This window comes from Macrobrachium nipponense, chromosome 8, assembly GCF_015104395.2.
Source record: "Macrobrachium nipponense isolate FS-2020 chromosome 8, ASM1510439v2, whole genome shotgun sequence".
NCBI classification, from domain to species: Eukaryota; Metazoa; Arthropoda; class Malacostraca; order Decapoda; family Palaemonidae; genus Macrobrachium; species Macrobrachium nipponense.
The window spans coordinates 68257198-68276935 of NC_087203.1; the positions used below are offsets into that span (position 1 = coordinate 68257198).

The window sequence follows — 19738 nt, forward strand, 5'->3', positions numbered from 1 at the left end:
CACTAATCTTAAGCAACTGAAGCCACTCTAAAATTTCAATAATGATAGGATGGAGTGAATTAAAATGACCAATAGCTTGCAAGACACTCAGTGAATCACAACATAAAACAAACTGTTCTCCAGAATGACAAGCAATCTCTTTAAGGTCAGTTAGGATTGCATAAAACACTGCTGTAAAAATGGATCCCTGATCTGGTAGCCTTCCACTCTATTAAAATTGGGAAGTACAACTCCGTAGCCAACGTCTGCGTCAGACTTGGATCCATCTGTAAAAACTATGACTGAACCATCATGGTCCGCCAAATGTTCTAAAAAGGAGATGCACAGCATCTCAGCACTCATTTCTTCCTTGCTACCAGTGAAGAACCTGCAGTGCTCCAAAAGGCTTGGAAATGGAGATTATTTAAAGGCAACACTTGCAATCCTTATTCCTGCATTATGTACCAAATCTAAAATATTTAGTTTTGATTTCGAGGCTGAAGAGTATACCTCACAACCATATGCTAATTTTGATGCCACTATGGCTATGTAGAGGATCATTAGGCGATTCCTATCTGCTCCCCAAGATGTATGGGAAAGCACTCTTAAAACATTCAGAGCTTGCATACACCTGACTTTCAGATCTTTTTAGGTGAGGTACCCCAAGTCATTCTTTTGTCGAACAGTAATCCCAAAAAACGTGTCTCTTCCTTACATGATATCCTCTGATCATGTATATAGAGGTCAGGATCAGGGTGTATACCTTTAATGCGGCAGAAATGTATAGCAACAGTTTTCGATGTAGAGAACTTAAAACCCCTTTTTTCTGCCCATTCCACAATTTTGTTAATAGCCAGCTGCATTTTTCTCTCAGCCACTGCCATTCGTGAGGCTGCAAACGATAGAGAGAGGTCATCAACAAATAAGGAAAACAATATATCTTTAGGAATCACAGAGGCAATGCCGTTAATGCACAAAGCAAACAGTGTCACACTAAGGACACTTCCCTGTGGAACTCCTTCTTCTTGGCTGTAAAGAGATGAAAATGAGTTTCCAACTTTAACCTTGAACCTTCCATTTTTTAGGAAAGCTTGGATGAATATAATGGCAATTCTCCTCGGAATTCATAATCATGGAGTCTTCAAAATACCACATCTCCAGGTTGTATCATAAGCTTTCTCCAGGTCAAAGAAAACTGATACATGATGCTTTCTGGAGATGAAAGCCTCGCATACTGAATTTTCTAAACACACTAAGATGTCAGTACAAGAACGCATTTGGCGAAAGCCACACTGGGCTGGTGTTATAAGGCCCTTCTTTTCTCAGATCCATATAAGTCGCACATTGACCATTTTTTCCATCAACTTACACATGCATGATGTTAGAGCAATAGGACGATAAGTAGACAGAGTAGTACCATCCTTCTGTGGCTTCAAAAAAGCTAGTTATATAGCTTTGTTCCACAAAGCTGGAAATACATTTTCTTTCCATATTTTATTAATGATACTGAGCAAATATTTGTGTGTTACGTGTGGCAAATTTTTTATCACTGAATAGGTTATGTCATCTGCACCAGGAGCATATTCATTACATGATGACAAGGCAGATAAAAATTCCTGAAAGGTAAATGGCTGGTTATATGATTCACTTCGCGTGGATGTAAAGTCGAGAATTTTATTTTCCTTTTGAATACGTTCTTCATAGTAAGGTGAGCTTGGGTTTATAGACGAAAAATTGGCAAAATGGTCAGCAAAAACCTCACTAACAACCTCTGGATTGGCAACCATGTTTCCATTTACCAATAACACTGGTGGAGGTGTTGGTATATATTTGCCACTAAGTTTTCCATTTTATTCCAGACTTCAGGTAAAGGAGTTTTCCAATTAATTTTTGAGATAAAATCTACCCATGACTGACGTTTAGCTTGTTTTACAATAAGAACATTTATTTCTGGAATAGCGCGTAAAAGCTGCTCGCATTGCTTTACAAGCTATTTGACATTGAAGGTTCCACCAAGGAACTGGCTTTCTTTTAAATTTTCCAGTTGTACGAGGAATTGTCTTCTGGGCAGCATCAATAATTAGTTTACAAAGGAAATCCTCAACATCCATTTCTAAAAAAGTTAAGGTTTTGAATAATGCCCAGTTGGCTTTATCCAGAATCCAACGAGGTGATCTTGGTGTAGCAATTTCACCTACTACATTAATAAAGATTGGAAAATGTTCACTTCCTAATCCTTCACTCACTGCATTCCAAGAAAAGTCAAGATATCAATCAGGACTGCATACTGATAAATCTATCACAGAAAAGGTCCCAGTTTGAATATGAATACCTACTAAGGTATTCATCTTGAGAAATTTTTCACTTTGTTCAGGTGAGGAGACTTCGACTAACAGGGTCCCATCATCCTGTGGACAAATTTTTGGTACACTGTTACATATACGTATTATTAATTTCTCTGCTTGCTTTAAATACGCTGATATTCTGCAATACATCATCTTCGAGCCTAAGAACTATAAGCTTATTGTATGAAACTAATTCATACATACCAGGAAGAATCTCCATTTTTTCCTTTCTTATTATTCTGAATATGTATTCAAGTTCCTTGAATTCACTTTTGCATTTTTCTTTCTTTCTAAAACAGGAGAAGAAAAAGGGTCCATCGTAACTATGTTCGAACCTGAATTATCCATTGCCAAGTCCATTTCCATGCCTGAGTCAGATAAAAGAGGGGGGTTTGCCATATATACGTAAGGATATAATTCGTCCGCGTAATCCCCATAACCACCAAGGAGCCACAATTAAAGGAAGGGGTCATCCCTTTTAAAAAGGCCACCCTAGGGGTATTACCGGGATATACACCTCACCCTCAGTGCTAAGGCGTCGTGATGTCCGTCGAGATCAGACCCAGCACTGAGGATAGGGTTTGACATTAAACTTTCCCCTCACTCAACCACGTCAGGTACTCGAGTTTTACGGGTGAGGTGGCATGCCATCCATCCTCGCCCTCCTTCAAATCCGAAGAATAAGTCTAATCATGTCCAAAACCAAGCCAATAGCCATTATCATAAATTCCATACCTTATAGGGGGAAGAGGCAGAAAGATGAAATGTTTTTAGTAGAAGGAAAAGGGCTGACTTATTTAGTTGGATCAGCAGCTGGGCCCCAAGGACCAGTGAGAAAGTAACCCCACCAGGCATCACGGCCCAGCTGCTGGTCCCTAAGCCCCCTACCCACGCCAAGGGGTCAGCATCTAGGGGGTAATCTTGAGTAGATACTTTTTGGCATCATCTGGGAGGTGTTTAAGCATTTCATATAAAACTGAATCACCCCCTGGAGCTGTTGATTCAGTTGAAGAGAGTGCCTCCCGAAATTCTCTTAAGGAAAATTTGTGATTGTATGGTTCAAATTTTCCAGATTCAAATTTCAGAGTCATTTCGGCATTCCAAATTCTTTTGAAATTCTAGGGAAAAATTGTCAGGGCTGGAAACTTGAGAAAAGTGTTTTCCCAGCTCATTGGCAACTTCAGTGGGCTCTGTGATCAGAGTTATTGACCTTTAAAGAGGATGAGGGTAATGGTGACGCAACAAATTTTCCACTTAGTTTCTTGATTTTGCGCCACACCACTCTCAATGGAGTTTTGGAATTTATTCCATTGATATAACAAAGCCAACTTTCTCTTTTGGGTTTCTTGTAAAAGCGCCGCTGCTTGGCTAACGCACGATTATAGATTAATTTAGACTGAGGGGAGCCACTAGTTTTGTATCGTCGGTAGCACTTCCTAGTGACTTTCCTCAGAATACCACGTCTTATTCCACCAAGGAACTGCAGGTCTATGAGGTTTACCTTTTGTCTTGGGAATCGAGCCCTCAGCACTCTTCAGAGTGGATTCAATGAAGTAGTCATAGGCATCCAGGTGAGAATGAAATGACTCATACTCCCTATCTAGATTGACTCCTTTACTGAACTTGTCCTAATCAGCAACCTCTACCTTCCACTTAGGTAATGTTTCAGATGGAGTATTTACAACAATTTTCAGATGGATCGGGTAATGATCACATCCATTCAAATCTTCATTAACAGACCAGTTAAAGTCAAGGTGGATATTTGTTGACGAAATACTAAGGTCCAGTGCAGAGATGATTATTATGAATGCTGTGGAAGGTCATTGACCCATTATTATATAGGGCAACATCATTCAGGTCAAAAAGGTCCTCGATTATTTTCCCTTTGCTGTCTAAACACAGACTTCCCCAAAGGGGGTTGTGAGCATTAAAATCTCCCAATAAGAGAAAAGGAGTGGGAAGTTGGTTAATCAAGGGCTGGATATCTCCAATGTTAAAAGAAAGGTCTGGTGGGAGGTATAATGAACAAACCGTTATCCTTTTGTCTAATATGACTGAGACAGCAACAGCTTGTAGAGTTGTATTTAATTGTATTGTGGAGTGCTGCAGAGATTTATTAACAATAATTGCAGCACCTCCATGGGCACGATCACCAATTGGGGGAAGAGTTAAAAATAGCATAATCAAGTCCAGGATTATAAGGAGAGTTACCTAACATTGTCTCCTGCAGGCATACAATCCTGGATTGAATTCATGCATTAAAACTTTAAAGTCTTCTGTCCGGGCTCTGAGACCCTTACAGTTCCACTGAAGGACATCGAACTTGAATGTTAAGTTGGTAATGTACTACTTCCCACTCTTTGGAGGGGAAGTACTGATCCTAGGGTGGAGAGGAAAATTCTCCTTAATAAGAGATTGTTTTCTTGATCCCTTTTCATCTCTATCAGAGATCAGGGTTCTTGGCTGACAAACAGATTTCAGAATTCAAGGCTGATGCTCAGGATTTTTACTGTGATTCTGTGCATCACTACTGCTATTAATCTTGGGGCAGCAAGACTGATGAGAACTCGCATGTCTGAACTGGATCTGCTTTCGGAACTATCTTCCTTGGCGGAGAGATATCTTCCAGAACACTGTACCCATTTGAAGTTTTTATGATAAAGCTTTCATTTTTCGGGGATGTGTTTCTTATACGCTTCCTGGTGGGCGCAGCTTTAGGTTTATCACGTTTCTTAGCGACTGTGATAATTGATGGATCCGAGCTAGATCTCTGTAGTTTGGACAACGCCTTTGGTTGCTTCTTGGTGATATTATTATTTGTGGACGTTTGCAAACTTTGCTTAGGGGCTGAATTTGCAACCGTTACATTTGTATCAGCTTGAGAGGATAAATTGTCCATGCTTTTGGAAGAACAATTTTTAGTATTGGGCTTCAAAGCACTTGCTGACATAAGTTTCCGATTATTATTTCCTGTGCAAGGAGAAACATGTTTCCCATGCTTACTGTTAGATTCCATTACTGGTGGCCTCTCATTGCTAGAACTCTTCATCAACTTTATTACAGAAGCATAGGTAGAGTTGGCACTCTTGTTAGCCCCCATTACCACACGCTTTGCTGCACTGATGCCGAGATGTTCATTATCAGCCACTGCCAACACGTCTTGCTCAAACCTGTATCTGATGCAAGTCCTAGTGTTTGGAGAGTGATCACCCTTGCACTGGTAACAATAACGGGCTGCTTCACACTATTCCAAATTGTCATGCTCAGCAGAGCACACAGAACATCTCTTATTGTTTCCACATGAGTCTTGAATGTGGCCATATTTGAAACATTTGCGACATTGTTTAGGGTTTCTTTTATATTTTTTTACTTGCATCCTCTCATGGCCAACATTGATGGTACCAGGCAAGTAATTGGAGGAGAAAGTTAAAAGCATAGCTGCATCCCCTCCCAATTTTTTTACATGAGATACACAAGGAGGGCACCTTAGGAGAATCTACTCCTCATTAAAAACATTCAAGTCTCTGGAATAAACTACCCCTTTCAGCGTGTTAAAGAATCTGTGCGATGTTTTAGCCTCAATATTTCCACTTTTTGGGGGTTTAAACTTTAATAAAATAGCTTGCGTCTCATTGTCTGCTTTTAGGACTAAGTTCTTTCCATATCGTTTCAGATTACCGATAGGAATAGAACCCACTTTGTTCTGAATACATTCAGCAGCTTTTATGAAATTTTCCCTTCCCTCTTTATAACTGGCAACATGCCATATAGGGGGAGGAAGCGTCCTGGTATATGTTGCTGGTCCACATTCTTCGTCCTTAGGAACAAAATCAAACGGCTCATCGTTCAAATTCCTCACAGAAAACACCTTGGTGCTTAAAACAGAGTCATTTAGAATGTGGCCATTTAATTTCATTTGTGCCTCACTAGCTTCTTGGGGAGAGGAAAATCTAATGTATGCAGAAAAAGACCGCTTGTCTTTTTCTAGAAGCATCTTAATCCTCTCCACCTTACCAAACTGTTTTGCAACACTATGCAAGCACTCGTAGTCCAACGACAGGCTTTCATTAGTGCAATAAAGTACTCTATTATTCACATCAAATCCACCAGTTTTAATAGCACCCTGGTGTCGCGGTGCATGGTTCCGTGTGATAGCCGAGCTCATATCCGTGTCCATGCCTGAAGTTGTCGCCAGTGCCGTTAAGTCGTCTGATCCAGGGGAGGGCAAACATTGGTCGATATCCATAGTTTCAATATACTTGTAGACTGCTTGGTTATATCAAGAAGGTATCGTGGGTCAGTCAGGTATTCAAATTCTCCACCAATGGCACAAGTGAGAGTCGACTCCCAATGGTCCACCCCATACCCTACCCTTACGGGATAGCACCAATACGCTTGCAGTGGCCCAGGTATAAGCCTATCCACCTGCTGGCAGTTCTGCCCCCACTAATGAGGACAGACTCCCCACTCCAAACGTATTGGTGGGCTTCCGGACAAAAGCCAAGAGTCCCATCCCAAACACCAACCCCCCCTGGATTCCAATGGGCTGATGTTTGGAGATGGTTCCGCCCTCAAGGTAGCAATGGGAGGGGGTCCCATCACTACCTCTTGGGTCCAAACCATATCAGGTGGCGACTCAACCACCACAACTCCCACAATTAGCTTCGAATGCAAACCCCTTCCAAAACACGATCCCTTCTCAGACTCACCTAAGCAGTAAAATTTAACAAAAGTGGAAAATTCCACATAATCCGAAATGCTAATAAAAAATATTACATGAAGGAGAAGGATGTAGTAAGAATGAAAAAATTGCAGAAAGAAGGAAAAGTTCTGACTAATTTAGTTGGATCAGCAGCTGGGCCCAAAGAACCACTGAGAAAGCAACCCCACCAGGCATCAGAGCCCAGCTGCTGGTCCCTAAGCCCCCTACCCACGCCAAGGGGTCAGCATCTAGGGGGTCATGGCAGTTTGTGCCATTTCTCTAGTTTCAAAACGGACCTTTACCGACCTGGTCCTCGGTCTATCAAACTTCGAGGGAAGGACTTTCACGTGGGCTACTCTGGCCCAACTCTGTCTGCTCATGATGTTGTCTTTTTGTTCATCTTCTGAGTATTACAACACCTGGTTGTCCACTTGCTTCAGGACAACTGATCTGAGGGCGTTAACTCCATAGGGCATGATAATTTCGAATTTGCTGGCCTTGAACTTACTGACTACATCCTCATGAAGAAATGAGTGTCTTCCTCCCTTAGTACTACGTATATATGTTTCTGTTGTCCTGGATTTACTCTGAAGATGTCAACGTTAACTTCTCCCAACAATCTGCTTATCAAAGGAGCGCCCCCCCTCTCTTTGATCTTTACAGAGGGCATCCCTCCTAACTCCCTCCCTTACCCCTCAGTACAAGCAGATGTATGGAAGATGCATGAGGTGAAAGGTGAGCGATAACAATCATGGTATGATAATGAGAGAGATATTATTAGTGGGATACTATTAAAGCCTGCTACATTAACTTTTCTCTTGCTTATAGTTCTATTGTTACACAGACAGGGCCTGTGGTGTGTAGTGCTTGGACTGTAGTGTTCTGTTAAAGGATAGAGAAGAAGAAGAAGATGAAAACGTGTCTTTAGAAAGCTTCAGGGTGTTCTATTGCACCTCGCTTCCACTCTCCAGGGGGCTGGATGGGGTACCAGACCATCCCACCAGTGGCAGATTCTCCGGGAGAATGAAATTTTGGTAACAATAGAATGGATAAACAAAGCAGGGATTGCTTTGCCTATTGGTTGAGATGGGAAGGATTTAGGGTTGGAGGATAGTAGGAATGGGACTAAGGATGGTAGTGATGAAAGGGGAGTGGGGCAGGGGGGAAGGATGTTAGGGGAGAGGGAAGTGTGGATGGAATTTTACTTATTGCTTGCGCTGCCGAATCGTTAGTGGTCTTTGAGCAGCCAATGAAAAGGCAAGTCTCACCGATCTGCTTTCCCCCAATGGGAGGCGAGTTCAACTTTCTTCAAGCTTGGTGACTGGAAAGAAGCTTGAAGACTTCGGCTGTTGGCCAATGAAAAGTCTGCTTTCTCTCTACCAATGCGAGAGCCTGCTGCTCGGATCCTCTCACTCGCTGATCACTGATCGATCCTGATCATGACTCCTTGATAACGATAGAGGGGGGGATAGGATAGAGTGAGGGATCGGTTGCAACCGAATTAAAACCCAGAGGGGTCCCCCGGAAGGAAGTCTAGGTTTTTGAAGGATGGATAGCGGGGCTAAAGGAAGGTATGAGAAGGGATAAAGAATGGGACAGACCCATTTGTCTTCTTTTTGTAATATAGTGTTTGTTGTATCTTTGTATTGTGGTTCAACTACTGTAGCATCATTTATTTGTTTGTATTTATATAGTTTTATTGTGTTTTCTTTTGCCTGGTGAATGTTTATTTTAATGATTTAGGCTCCAATTGGATCATCCTCCCTCCCTCCCTCCCTGCAGGGGGGCGAGAGGGGGGACTCAGACCACGTGCTGTACATTGCTTCAAGTGCATTATGTTAGTAATTATTAGTGTATCGCATTATTGCTAAGGTTAATCATTTGTTAGTTAGTTGTGAGTTGGTGCAGTGAAAGTCTACTTTACTTGTGCAATTATCTTAATCCTAATCATTTACATTATCACAAGTTATTTATCTTGTTTTATGCATACGCATTTCTTAATTATTACACACTTAAGATTAATGTTAGTATTTTTTTTTTTTTTAGTGTGTTAATATCTACTAGGGTTATATGCAGGCGTCTAGGGACATCAACTTTCATTCACACATTCGTTCAGAAGCTCCATTCATTCATTTGCATTCATTTCACAAAAACATCATGTACGCGCGCAATATTACAAAGGTGAATATTTCTTCTTCCGAGAGAGCGTGTGACAGTATCGGTCGTTGAACTTTCGCTCCCTCCCACCCAAGGATCCCCGACCCTCATGCGGGAGGGGACCAGGGAGGACCTCCCCGAGACAAACCCGCCCCCCCCCACCCATCACTGAGTCAAGCCATCGGTTGCCATGGGGTGCTGCTAAGCAAGTGTGCGTGAGACCCTCTGTCTCCCTTCTTTCCCACCCTGTCGAGAGAGAGAGAGAGAGAGAGAGAGAGAGAGAGAGAGAGAGAGAGAGAGAGAGAGAGAGAGAGATTAGGTCTTTTTTTTTTTTTTCAATACCACTCTCCAATCGGAGACCCTCTAATCCTTATCTCCGATCTCCTTCTCTCTCTCTCTCTCATACTTTGCCAAGAGTGCCAGGATATCTGTTGCTACAAATTTTATGGAAGAGAGAGGAACTCTCTTTTCCGCTATTAGCATGTGTAATATGGTTTTTAGTTCTTCTTTGCGCATTGTCGACCCTCCAGTGCATTCGCCGTGTATAAATCTGTCTATCATTTGAATTTTGGCTTAGTTTGATTTTATATCTACATAACATTTCTTAGGATATATGATACTTACTATTCCATTCCTAATTTTTTCTACATCTTGTTCCACTTCTGCCATAGGCCTGCCTACGTTTGAATGTTTTTGCTTGGTTCCTGTGTGCTTTGCTTTCTTTGTAGTTTTCTCTCCCCCCATTTCCCCACTCTCCTTTCCCTCTGCTCCCCTCTTCGGTACTATGTATAATTGTTTCTTCCACTGCTGCCAATGTGCTTGGTAATTCTGTGTTTGTTTGTGCTTGTGTTTCCAGTGTCACAAGATTATTTAATGGTTGCGACTGTCTGTTTCTCTGAGTGATGTGTTTTTTTTAATGTCGCTACCTGACGCCATGTACGGTATTTTAACTTTTGGCAAGTTATTTATTGTGTTATACTCATCTACTGCTTTTTTGATAAGTCCCTGGGTGGGCCATATCTTGCATAGCTGCAAAGATATGCCCGCTGTGAATATGCCAAAGTTGTGCATTTATATTTTGATATTGCATTGTGGGGATATTTGCTGCGTTTTGATTTTGTACATTGTTTGATGTTAGTGAGTTTTTCAGGGCTTTGCTATATGAGCTATACTCTGGATTTCTTGTCTTTGCTTTTTCGTTTTTGTTTTGTCTCATCAACTCTCCTCTTCTCTTTCAATACCACTCTCCAATCTCCCTTCTTACTGGACATGTCTTGTCCAAGGCTGGGTGGCCGCCATTGCAATAAATGCATCTGGGGTTATTCTTCCATTTACTGGCTTTGTGGCCTACCTCGCTACATTTAATGCAGATGATCTGCTGTTTGGTGGGACACTGCTTTTGTAGGTGCTCGTATGATGAGCAATTACTGCAGTGCGGCATTGGCACGTGTATTTCTTTCTGAACTTGATGGGGGGGAATATATTGATTACAAATTCTTACTCCATCTCTTAAGGCTCTCTTTTTTCAAATGTGATTTTAACTGTAGGAATTTTTGAAGTTTGTTTTGTTGATGGATGAGCTGTTGGTATGATTAATATTTCTTTCACCCTGGCCATGTTTGCCTATTTTGTACACTGTATATTCTATATTCATCAGAATAATCCTCAATCTGTCTGTCTGCATACTTAAGATTACTGATCTTAATGAGTTTACTTGTGGTGGAGTGATTATCTCTAATCCAATTTCTCTGAACTTTTCACTACTTCTTCCCCAAGTACTTTGTCGAGGTCTTCATTTTTTATTACAATGTATATATGCTTATTGTATCCCTGGTTTATTCTATAAATGTCAATGTTTAGTATCCCTGACATTGTAAATCTGATGTTTCCGTCCTTCAAAAAAGGGATCTCCCACTCCCCCCAATCCTTTATTTTTATTGAGGGCATCCCTGCTGTTCAATGTAGTTACTTGATGATGATATGCATGATATAGAGAATTGCTGAATTTATTTATTATTATAATGTTACTGAGGCAAATGATGAATGGTTATTACAAGGGAATAAACTACTGCCTGCAAGGTATTAACAGTCACACTAATTTTGCTTACAAAAGACACAGTTGTGTAGACCGATGGTCTATGTGGTGCTTGTTTTTTGTATTTGTTTTGTACAGGATAGGAGGAGAGCAAAAGAAGAAAAGTGTTAGAGCAAGGGGAAAGGATACCTGTTGATCCTAGCTTCCGACCTTTAGGAGACTGGACGGGGTGACCCCCCACCAGTGTGCCTTGGCACTCCCTGGCCTCCAGGTCAAACTAGACCATCCCACCGGTGGCAGATTCTCTGAGATAGAAATTTCGGATACAACAGCAAATTAGGCAAAGCAGGGAAGGAATTGCTATGCCTATTGGGAGGATATAGGTTTTATTGGGTATTTGGTTTATGATAAGGTTTAGTTATCAGGGCGCTGGCTCAGCTGCCTCTCTGGAGCTCTAACTGCTGGGCTGCAACTCCGATCCTAATCAATCAACTCCGATCATGACTCCTTAGACTTAAGACTTAATGAGGACAGGATAGGAAAGGATGGATTTATTTGGGGTTGGGGGGTTGAAGGTATGGGGTGTGGAGATATTGGGACAGGTATAGAGTAAAGTAAGAAATAGAAGTAGTGTTAGTAGTGAATAGAAGGGGGCAGACCCCTTTGCTTTGGTGAGGGTGAATTCGGTGCATGATTTTTGGCGAGGTGGAAGGGTCTGGAGGTGGTGGTGGTGATGATTTTTTTTTTCTTTTGCTCAATGACGGGTGGTGTCGATGATGTGAAAGTGGTTAGATTGCCTCTCTATTGCAGGTGTGGATTTTTTTCCCCACTACTACCAGCTACTACTAATGGAATTTAGTGGCACTAGTCTTACTCATGACAGTTGTATCCCTATGTACACATCTGACTCACACTGCCTTTTTTTTTTTTTTTAAACCCCCACTTGCACGCTCTCACATACCCACTTGCAAACCCACTTGCAAGCTCTTATACATCCACACACACACACACATCCATACTCTCCCTCCAATTCTACATTCTGTTGCTTAGCTCACATACACTGGATCAGGTGTAATTTCTTCCATCTTAGGGCCTAATCTTGGTGATGTTTTGAGGTCCCTTCTTCCTTCCCCAGTTGGCATTCTCATCCTCTCCAACAGGTTGTCGTCCACCTCAGAAATCCTGTCTCACGTCTTATTGGCTAGCCTATGAATCATGCAGTTGAAGCTCTCCATCGTTGATCTTTCTTGCAATTCTTTTATTGTATTATAATATGGTGGTAATTCTTTGTAAGCTTTTCTGATGACTTTATTTTGGATGGATTGTAGTTTTGTCATTGATGTTTTACAAGTTGCTGCTAGGATTGCTGATGGGTACTCCAACTGTGGCCTCACCAGTGCTTTGTACAACAAGAGGTATGTGTCAGTGGATACTGAGCTGAATCTCCTGATTTTCTTGGCAGTTTGACTGCCTCTTCTCATGCAGTTCAGCAGATGGTGTTTTAGTCCTGTCCTGGTGAAGGTAACTTCTACGACCTTGATGGAGTTCTTGAAGGGAATTCTTCTGCCGTCCACAATTATGTCTAATGGTTTTTGGATGGACACTGATAGCAGTTGGAATTTTGCTTGGCTGGTGGCTATTTTCCATTTCTTCTCATATTCATTGACCTTATTTATTTCCCTTGCTGTTTTTAGGGCTAGCATGTTTTTACTTCTTTTATTTTGGTACGTTATAATTTGTGTGCAGCCATCCGCAAATATAATCTGGTGACAGCCTACATCAGGGGCAGGGACATCTATAGTATTTGTGCCAACACACTCCCTTGGGGGACTCCACTTAGAATTGGGAACGCCGGACCTGAAATTCTACCTATCTTTATTTGTGCTTTCCTGTTGTCCAGGTTTGGCGTGGGAGTGATCATCAATTTATATTTCAGGCCATTGTGCCACACTTTGTCAAAAGCTTTTGCTATGTCCCTTGAAACTACATTGCACCCTTGTCCTTCCGCTTGTGAAATTTCTATATTTTCATACATTACTGCAGTAGCCAGTTGAGTCCCTCTACCTTTGGTGAATCCATACTGGTTTTTATTTGTCAGCCCATTTTCATTTAGGAATCTTACTAACCTGTTTTTGCTTATTGTTTCCACAATTTTCCCAGGAAGTTCCAACAGGGTTATTGGGCGGTAATTTTCCACGTCTTGGGTCCTTCCCTGGTTTTCCTAGGAATCGTATCAGCCCTTCTTTATAGATGTCTGGGAAGTAGCCCATGCTAATTGTTTCATTTGTTGTTTCTTTCAATATTTCCAGCACAGCATCCGGTAGGTTTTGCATTAGTTCTTTATTTACATTTGATTTTCCAGGAGCTTTCCTCTTTTTTCCTCTTCTTATGATGGATCTTATTTCATTTAATTCTATTGGTTTCAGCATGGGATTATCTGGGTCCAGCCTACTGGTGTCTACTCTTTGGTGAGGTGTTATGTTCGCTCTTTCCCTGAGTATTGCCTCTTCTACTTCTCTTTGTTGTTCTCTGTCAAAGTTTCTGTTTTCTTCCTCAGTTATTCTGAAGGTGTTCTGCCAGTATTCTCTGAACACCAGTTCTTTCTCATTATCTTTATAGATTTTCCTATTATTGTCAATTATATATGAGGCCGAATCACCTTCTTTCCCCAGTAGTCGGCTGATGTTTTCCCAGAATTTTGCTGCCTGTCCGTACAGATCATTAGCCGATTTTACTATCCTTTCCAAATGCTGATCACGGAGGGTTTTGGATTCTTCAATTATTAGGGTTTGTAGTTGTTTTGCCCTCTGGAAAGTCTCCCTTGTCCATCCGTTTAGTCTTGAGGCTCTTTCTAAGTTTTCAAAATGCCACTGCAGTAATTTCAGTTGGTCGCTTTCCTCTGGAGCTTTCAGTATCATGAACCCTCTTATAGGGATATTGTCCTTTACTGCCCTTGCTATGGTATCGAACCAATCCTTCAACTTGTTATCAATGTATGTTTTATCCTTTATTTCTGGCTGTTCATTTACTCTGTGGGCTTCTCTTTCCAGTTGGATTTTAAATTTTTCCCAGTCTGCATTTGTGGGGCAGTTTCTTGGAGCAGTGGGAATCACAATGCTTTTTGTAGCTAGGGTCAGGATCACTGGTAGATGATCGGAGGATGTTAATGCTCCTTGCTGAAGGGCATAGTTCAGGTGGGCTTGCCTGTTTGCTAGAAGGATGTCCGGTCTGAAGTAAACCCGGTGTAACCAGAATCAAGGTTTTATTCAGTAAACAATTCCACTACAGTAGTACACTGCAAATAAAAAACACATTGTTGAACACAGACATAAACATAAATAAACACTTGAGTTAACTAAGAAGGTACATAAATCACACTCCTTATGAAAGACAGTTTAACCAAGAATATACACAAAGCATATAACATACAAAGGGGCATCATAAGTAACATATACAAAGAATCAAGCATTGTACCATAATCTGGCGAGTCTACAGCTGTAATACGAGACACGTCAGCAAGGAACCACAAAAGTAAACAAAAGCTATAGACCACTAATATGAAACAGGTTTATTTTTACCACATTCTTCCCTTCTCAGTTAAGTTCACTTGGAGTAATCCTGAAGGTACTTTGGAGGTTGCCTCACTCTCTCTGACCTTCGAAGTGGAGGAGGTGAGGCTACCTGTTGAGGGACTGTACGGGATTCCTGAAGAGAGTCATACTGAGAAGCAATATCCACATGGGAGAGACCGCGTGCAATCTCCTGAGGAGCATTTGCAACCGACAATTCCTCAGGAACCTCGGACTGAGATACAGGAACCCCAGCATCTGTACTTTCACGGTTGTCACTAGCCATAGGAGCAAGATGTCTTAATGAAACCGTAGTCACCCTACCATCTGGAAGCTTCACATGAGCATACTCGGGGTTCGCCTCTACGATTTCAACCTCATCCACTAAGGGGTCGTTCTTGCTGTATCTTACATGACGTCTCAGGAGAGCAGGGCCCTTCGGCCCTCCTTGGATGAGCCAAGTAGGCAACGATTGGCCAGTGGTGGACCTTCTACTATGCAGGAAAAGGCGCTCATGAGGAGTACAGTTCGTGGAAGTGCACAACAAGGAGCGTATACAATGGAGAGCATCTGGAAGAACAGTTTCCCACTGAGACACATCAAGGTTCCTTGTCTTAAGGGCTAATGTCAGAGTTTTCCATATAATTCCGTTATATTTTTCAGCCTGACCATTCCCTTTAGGGTTATAAGGTGTAGTGCGACTGGTAGCAACACCTTTCTTCACCAGGAAATCCTTCAGCTCTTCAGACATAAAACATGCACCCTTGTCAGTGTGGATGTACGCTGGCATGCCAAACAAAGCAAAAAGTTGCACCAAACAACTGATGACAGTTCTAGTGGTCATATCTGCACAAGGGAAAACAAACGGGAACCTTGAAAATTCATCCACAACAGTGAGGAGGTACTTGTTTCTAGATTGAGAGGGAACTGGGCCTTTGAAATCTAAGTTCAACCTCTCGAAAGGCTGGGTTGCTTTGATCAGTTGTCCTGAGGATTTGATGAATCGAGGTTTGAGCTCTAAACACACTTGGCAAGAGGTGGTAATTTTCCTCACTACTTCTACCGAGTAAGGTAGATTCCGCCCCCGGACAAAATGCATCATGCGAGATATCCGAGGGTGACATAGGATTTCATGAAGTTCTCGGAGTTTATCAGAAGTAGTGGCACCACAGATGCGGGAGAGAGCATCAGCTGGTATGTTTTTCTGTTCCTGGACGGTATACTATGTCCATAGTGAAAACATGAGAGTTCAACTCGCCACCTTGCTATTTTGTCATTCTTTATTTACTGTTTGATTTAGAGTCAAACATAAACTTTACACTACGTTGGTCAGTGATGAGCTTGAAGTGGTGTCCAATTAAGTAGTGTCTCCACTTCCTCAATGCCTCTACTATGGCATAAGCTTCCTTTTCCACTGAGGAATGTCCTTGTTCACTGCGAGTGAGAGTGGGGGAAAGAATAAGCCCACTGGTGGGGGATCATTCTGTGGTCAGAGTAGCTGCTATCGCATGATCAGAGGCGTCCGTTTCCACAGTGAAAAGAGAGGAGGGATCAATGGCCGTTACCACCGCACTAGCAATGTCTTTCTTCAAGTTCCCGAGAGCTAGCAGTGCTTCAGTGGACAAAGGAAAACCATTGGCTTGTGTGAGAGGGCGGATTTTCTCTGAAAATTTTGGTATCCATCTTGAGTAATGTGCAAGCAATCCCATGGTCATGCGAAGAGAAGCTGCATCTTTAGGGGGTGAAAGATTCCACAGTGGTTGCAAGCGTTCCGGATCGGGTTTGATTTCCCCATCCGTTACTGAATACCCAAGTAATCTAATGGATCTGACTTTGAAGTCACACTTGTTGTGGTTTAGAGTGAGATTGTACTCCTCAGCCACCTTCAAAAACCTCTGTAAATTCTGGTCATGCTCCTCCTCTGTCTCACCACACACAGTAACATTGTCAACATAAGCAAAAGTACCTCTTACTTTTTCTTTCTTAAGGATTTCGTCAAGCACACGTTGAAAAGCTGCTACTCCATTTTTTCACTCCAAATGGAATGCGACTGAACTCATAAAGTTTGCCCCCAGCTTCAAATGCAGTGTATGGTCTCTCTTCTTCTCTTATTGCAACCTGATGGTAAGCACTTTTCAGATCTAAGGTACTGAACACCTTGTACCGTGCAATGTTGTTCACCATCTCGTCGATATTTGGCAGGGGGTAGGCATCAAGCTCGGTGAACCTGTTTATGGTACGAGAGTAATCTATAACCATCCTCCTTTTCTGATTCTCCCCTGATGTCACCAGCACTTGAGCCCTCCAAGGAGAATTACTAGGCCTTATTATTCCTTCCGACATCATACGCTCAGTCTCGGCTTCAATGAACTTCTTGTCACTCAAGGAGTATAATCTTGACTTATTAGCCACTGGTTTTACAATCTGGTGTCAGGTTCTTGAAAAGGAAAAGGAGGGGTCACCTTAACAACACCTAGTGAACATATCTTCAAGGGAGGTTTTTCTCCTCCAAAATCCATTTTCATTTGGACCAGAATGTTTCCTCAGGAAGTCATGCCCTAGTATCACATCACTACATAACAAGCTTTGTAACACCATAAGTTCAACACCGTGATAAGTCTCTCCCTTAGGCAACTCCAAGTCCACAGTGCACAGACCTAAGATGTTTGAGGACAGGGATTCATCAGCCATAGAGACTTTTCCATGCTCTGGAGACATAGTTAGTTTGTTTAGGTCCACTACATCATGACGCACAAAGCTGTCTGAACTCCCAGTATCAATAAGGCACTGACAGAGCTACCATTAAGCTTGAGAGGTGTTATGGATTTTTCAAGACACTTAGGGGAGGCCCCCACTATTGAAGCTTGCATTGCTGCGGAATGTTTTGGGCTAGAAGAGCAACTCACCTGTTTCACAGAGCGGCACACCCTAGCATAATGCCCTTGCTTCTTACATTTCAAACACACTGCGTCTTTAGCAGGACACTGAGTCCGGGGATGCCGGTTGTTCCCACAAAAAAAACAGTCGAGGCACCAGAAGGAAGTAGCTGCAGAAACAGACTCACTGTTATTTTCAGCACTAGATGATTCCTCCTCTCGACTCACTGCTGACACAGCAGCATTGACAGGTTCTGCTGAAGAGTAGGAGGCTGAATGCTTCTGGGCCATTTCCAGAGTGCGGGCCTGTTCATAAGCAGTATTTAGGTTCAGTGTCCTATTCTCCAACAGACGCTGGCGTATTGCACACGAGACCAAACCATTAATGAAGGCATCCCGAACATAACTGTCACACGCTTCCTCCGCAGTTACACTTTTGAATTGGCAGTCCTTAGCAAGTAGCTTCAGTGCCTGCAGGAACTGATCCAGGGGACTCACCTGAGTTTTGCCGGCGAGTGCAAGTAAATGTCTGGCAAATATTTCATTCTTTGGTTTCACGTACAAAGATGTCAGAACCTCTTCAGCCTTCTCATAAGTCTCACACTCAGAAATAAAGTCATACACACTAGGAGCCACATAGTTAGCGAGAAGAACCAGTTTGTCAAGCGTAGGGGTAGTCAGCTGCACTGCTTGAACGAAGTTTGTAAATGTCCTCAGCCAGTGTGTCCACTCCTTGGCGGCCTGGGCAGAGTCAGGGTCCACCTCGAACCGGGGAGGGCGTAGAAGCCGTTCCATGGCGATTGAATTGTTTTACTGAATAAATTGAAGTAAACCCGGTGTAACCAGAATCAAGGTTTTATTCAGTAAACATTTCCACTACAGTAGTACACTGCAAATAAAAAACACATTGTTGAACACAGACATAAACATAAATAAACACTTGAGTTAACTAAGAAGGTACATAAATCACACTCCTTATGAAAGACAGTTTAACCAAGAATATACACAAAGCATATAACATACAAAGGGGCATCATAAGTAACATATACAAAGAATCAAGCATTGTACCATAATCTGGCGAGTCTACAGCTGTAATACGAGACACGTCAGCAAGGAACCACAAAAGTAAACAAAAGCTATAGACCACTAATATGAAATAGGTTTATTTTTACCACACGGTCTACCTAAATTTAGGCCTATGTAGGTGGGGAAATCAGGCCCCAGGAGTGAAGCTATCCCCCTATTTATTAGGTCATGCACTTGATCTCCATTTGCATTATTTCTGTCATAGCCCATTTGACCATGAGAAGCATTTAGGTCACCAAACAAGTAGGATGGCAGTCGCTTTTGGAGAATTTTCTTTATATCCTCTCTGGGGAAGAATCTCCTTCTAGGTGGTAGATACAGCGTACCTATGACTACTGGTCCTCTTCTAGTCCTGACTTCCACTGCAAGTATACATCCTCCGTAAAATCATCCAGAAGCCTGTACTCTAGATTCTTTTTTACTGCTACTGCTATGCCTGCATGGACTTCATTATGGATATTCCGCTTGTACACACTGTAACCATAAATCTTCAAGGGTGTCATTTGCAATTCCGTTGCATTTAGTAATATTATGTCTGGGTCAATTTTCTTGTAGTAGGCAGTGAGTTCCCTGCTTCTATTGAAAGTCCATTTAAGCACATTATGTTGGATTATTAGATTAGATTAGATTATAAATTTTTTGGCTCATAGCCAAGCGCCGGAGCCAGGGGGCCATTCAGCGCATATATATCTTAAGAATAAAAAAGTCAATGTCGCACAAACAAACATACACACAACCGATCAAACATACAAATCATTCATTCATAAAAACCAAACAAGAAACCTAAAACAATTAAGAGAAAATTAAAATTCATAAAAAAGACCAATATTTTTTAAAAATGTCATAATTTGCTCTGCCTGAGCACCTTCACCTAAAATATTGCCAAGAGTCTTATTTGCCAGCAAACAAGCTCTACGTTTGTTTTCAAAATGAGGGCACTCCACCAAAATATGCACCACAGTCAAATCCACATGACAGGTGGAACAGCG

At 42.0% G+C, this 19738-nt stretch overlaps 1 protein-coding gene and 1 long non-coding RNA gene across 2 annotated transcripts in view; both read right to left on the reverse strand.

The window, feature by feature from the left end:
* LOC135222820 (uncharacterized) overlaps positions 1 to 15210 on the reverse strand; it is a 358301-nt gene extending 343091 nt beyond the window's left edge. The window contains exon 1 of the long non-coding RNA XR_010316354.1: positions 12278 to 15210. This is a non-coding gene — a long non-coding RNA (uncharacterized LOC135222820). The remainder of the gene's footprint in view (positions 1 to 12277) is intronic.
* A 2315-nt stretch (positions 15211 to 17525) lies between these two features.
* On the reverse strand, positions 17526 to 18458 carry LOC135223123 (uncharacterized). Its single transcript, XM_064261628.1, has one exon. It carries the CDS (start codon positions 18456 to 18458, stop codon positions 17526 to 17528), a length of 933 nt encoding a protein of 310 aa, XP_064117698.1.
* Between the last annotated feature and the right edge of the window lie 1280 nt (positions 18459 to 19738).